We start from the raw sequence: 3,853 nt of genomic DNA, 5'->3' as shown, positions 1-3,853 counted from the left end.
AGACGGTGAAGCACTCAATTCCGGAAGGCGGACTGCAAATCTGTGACCCAGCTTTGGCAAATTTGGCGATGGGAGGGAAATTACTATGGAAACTTTTTAAGGAATCATCGCATCCTGTAAGCGTAACGCTGAAGTCCAAATATGCCCGGAACGTGCCGCTCAGGAACCTACAGACATGTCAAATTCCCAACAGCACGTAAACTTGGAAACTCTGTAACAGAAGCTTAAATTTATTTAAAGGAAAGGCATATAAAATTCCAGGAAATGGCAAACGCACAAATATGTGGTTTGACCGAATTATGGATCAAAATCCGCTCGCAAAGATAGATGAAATCGCAGGGATAAAAGAATGGCTGGAACGCGCAGGGATCACCAACATATTCGACTTATCCAAATGGGATAGGCACGGAGATTGGCAGGGATGGGACTTCCTCGGAGTTCCAGAACGACTTCAACAGCAGAAACATATTCTCGAAGAATTGTTGGAAGATGCGGGCCCAGTAAATAGAAATTCTAAAGACAGTTGGGGATGGAGGCGCTCTGGAACATACACCATAGCAGAAGCGTATAATACCATCCAACCAAACAGGAACAACAACAGAACACTGGAATTCTGGAAGAAAGTTTGGGAACCGCTCGCCTTGCCCAAGATAATCTTCTTCTTCTGGACGCTGGCTCATGATAAGCTCCTAACCGGAGATAAGTTAATGAAAAAAAACATTGCAGGTCCGCACAGATGTGAGCTGTACAGAAGCAGCTTAGAAAGTGCCAAGCACCTTTTCATAGACTGTAAGTTTGCGAAGGAAGTATGGGGACTCTCCCTCCATGGGCTACAAATCATAGTTCTGACTCACAACTCAGTAGCTGATCTATTCGACATATGGAACCACTGTTACCCCAACAAAATTCCTGTCAAATCCATCTGGAGGAAAGTCTGGAATGCCATACCCAAATTTGTGTGCTGGTAGATTTGGCTGTCCAGGAACGATCTGATATTCAATGAAAAGGCACACACTCCCCTCTCTGTAGCGGTAAAAGCCAAGTCTTTTCTTCTAGAAGCAGTGCAACAACATTACTATACAGGTGATCCACTGCTCCTCCCGGAAGAAGAGCGGTGGTTGGGTCCCCTCCACCCTCAACCACGGAAGTAGCTATCAGTCCCTCAAGCAGGAAACCAGACTTGGTGCATAAGAGAATATGAAGAAAACTTTCAAGAATGGTGGAGAATGCAAAAAATTACAACAATATTCTTCGACAGAGCCTCCAAAGGCAATCCTGCGGCAGCAGGTGCTGGAGGGGTCATCTTCGCTCCGAACGGAATAAAAAGGGACAGTTTTTGTTGGGGCATTGGGCAGAAAACCAACAATCAAGCGGAGATCCTAGGCCTCCTCAAAGCTTCTCAAATTGCTAGGGATAGAGGAGACAAAGAATTCCAAGCTTTTGGAGATTCAGAGATCATAATTAAAAAATTAAATACAGGAAATTTGTTCACTAATGCATGCCTCAACAAAACACTAAATAGGCTGAAGAGAGTTCTGCTCGATTTTGACTCCTACAAATTCTTCCACATACTCATAAATATGAACAAAGAAGCAGATCTAATGGCAAACAAAGGGTGCACCCTCCAGAAAGGCCAACTTCTCACAAACGATGAGAGCTCATTTCATCCCTGCAATCCTTGAGGAAATGGAATTCTGTAACAGCTCAAAAGAAAGTGTTAGAATCAGAAACAAAAGATATGTATCATTGGCTGCCATGGTGTAATTCTGAGTTTCTTATCAAATAAATAAAATCATACCCGTTTGAGTTAAAAAATAAAAATAAAAAAAATAAAATATTAGAGGTATAAGTTAGAAATTGAATATTTTTGAGATGATATTGTTAATGTCAATAGGTCAAATGTTATAAACAATACATGATAAAAAAGTTTATATTATAAAGAGAGTGACTTAATTTGAAGTTGTCTTCACCATTGAAACTATTGGGATGTTTTTCAATTTCAAGGGCTTCCCTGATGATGTGTTGGGGGTAAAAGGGGGAGGAGGACAAGATTTTGAAATCATCAAAGTTGATAAGGTGTTTGATATTGTGGGAGTGTTCAACAATGGCGAATTTGGAAATTCTATTGTGTTGCGCATCAGTTATATGTTCTTTTATATGAGCTTTGAAGGATCTTCATGTCTAGCCAATATAGGTTTTTCCGCAGGAACATGAAATTTGATAAACCCCAAGGCCAAGCATTGGATTGGAGTGGTCCTTAGCAGATCGAAACAACTGTATGAGGGTGGTGTGAGTTTTAAATAGAGTCATCGTGTTATTTTTTGCAAGGGTTTTTGAGATGTGATCAGTGATCCCTTGGATGTAAAGAAGGGTAACTTTGGAAAAGAGGTTAGACAAGGGTTTGTGGACTTTTGAATTGAAAGCTAAATGGAAGATCACTTCAATTATATATTATATTAGTAAGAAGCCAAGTTTATAATTATGAGGGTTAATAAATAATTAAGATGGTATGTGAAAAATATTAATATAATAATACTATTTTAGAATTATATTCATGTTATATCTTGATAGTTTATATTGTTATTAATAATAAGTTAATAATAAAATGTATTGATCTTATTATTAAAGAATTATTAAAGTTGAATCCAAGGAATAATATATATTTATGTAATGTTTTAATAATTTTTTAAGGAGATGAAACCAAGGAATAATATATAGTTATGTAATATTTTTAATAATGTTTTGTTAAAAAAATTATTAATATAAAATTTGGGTTGACAAAACTTAATGAAAAAGTTAATTAACACATCATAATGGGAATTAAGTCAAGAAATTAGATAATAATGTGTTGTTATATTAAAGGCGTAAGTTAGCAATTAAGTATTTTTGAGATGTTCATATTAAAGCTAATAGGTTAAAGGTTATAAATAGTATAAGGATAAAAAAGGCGGCAACTTTTAGATTATAAATGTAGCACCCCCTCCTAACCCCATAACCTAACCTAAGTTAGAAGGGGGTAGTCACTGCACAAATCCAACTCCTAAAGAATATCTTCCTTGAACCTTCCAATAGACAACATCATTGTATATGTCTTGTCGAGACAATTCCAACGATATAAACTTTTCCTCAATCTGAGTTACAGATTGAGAGTTCTTCCCTATTAAAGATAGGAAATTATTTACCTTGCCACATCACCTTGGTCTCCACGTGGCAACCTCTCAATAGCCAATGTGGCAGGTGAATTGAAAGCGTCACCACCGGGGATAGACCACGTGGCAAGTAGATTAAGTGACCAGTGAAAAGTCAACCCTTTCCACCAGCACATGTATTATATTCCTCTTTCGAGGCCTGACCCCCTACCTTCGATCAAGTCTCCTTGGTGCAATGAAACATTAGGTCAGGGTCGACCCCAACCCCTTACCTATCTGACCTCCCGACTTCACCTACACCCCCAACCCCACCTGAGTTCCCAACCCCTGCCAACTGTGTAGTAGACATGCCATAGGTTAGGGCGGAGACCTGCTAACTTCCAGCCATTCCAACTGACCTTCCGAACTTTGACTTGTGGGTCCCATAAACTCTAATTTACTGTATTTTTACTGCATTTCAATGGTGATCCAAGGACTCAGATCTTCCACAATTCTTCAAGGATTTTCTCAGGTTTTTCAAGTGTGGTTTCAACACTCGATGTTCAATGAATTTAAGGAAAATCTATGAATGAATTTGTAAAATTCACTCAAGAATGATGCCAAAACAACAACAGTGCCAAGTGTAGTCCTTTCCTGAGGACATCGAGAGTTGAAACAACCCATTAAAACAAGAAATTCACTTTCCTTGACTCAATCAGCCTTAC

The 3,853-nt window shown here is 38.5% G+C and overlaps 1 protein-coding gene across 1 annotated transcript; it reads left to right on the top strand.

Annotated features, from left to right (window-relative positions):
- Positions 1 to 299: 299 nt before the first annotated feature.
- On the top strand, positions 300 to 968 carry LOC149179745 (uncharacterized). Its single transcript, XM_089413637.1, has one exon. It carries the CDS (start codon positions 300 to 302, stop codon positions 966 to 968), a length of 669 nt encoding a protein of 222 aa, XP_089269763.1.
- Positions 969 to 3,853: the final 2,885 nt, after the last annotated feature.

Source organism: Pinus tabuliformis, chromosome 3_2 (genome assembly GCF_031772625.1).
Source record: "Pinus tabuliformis cultivar Carrire ecotype Pingquan chromosome 3_2, CPIR1, whole genome shotgun sequence".
Classification (NCBI taxonomy): Eukaryota; Viridiplantae; Streptophyta; class Pinopsida; order Pinales; family Pinaceae; genus Pinus; species Pinus tabuliformis.
Note: the sequence above shows the minus strand (reverse complement) of the source record. Positions and strands in the feature narration are given on the sequence as shown.

Bases quoted from the DNA above. Each gene is read 5' to 3' on its own strand.
- LOC149179745 (XM_089413637.1), top strand. From the start codon at position 300: ATGGATCAAAATCCGCTCGCAAAGATAGATGAAATCGCAGGGATAAAA.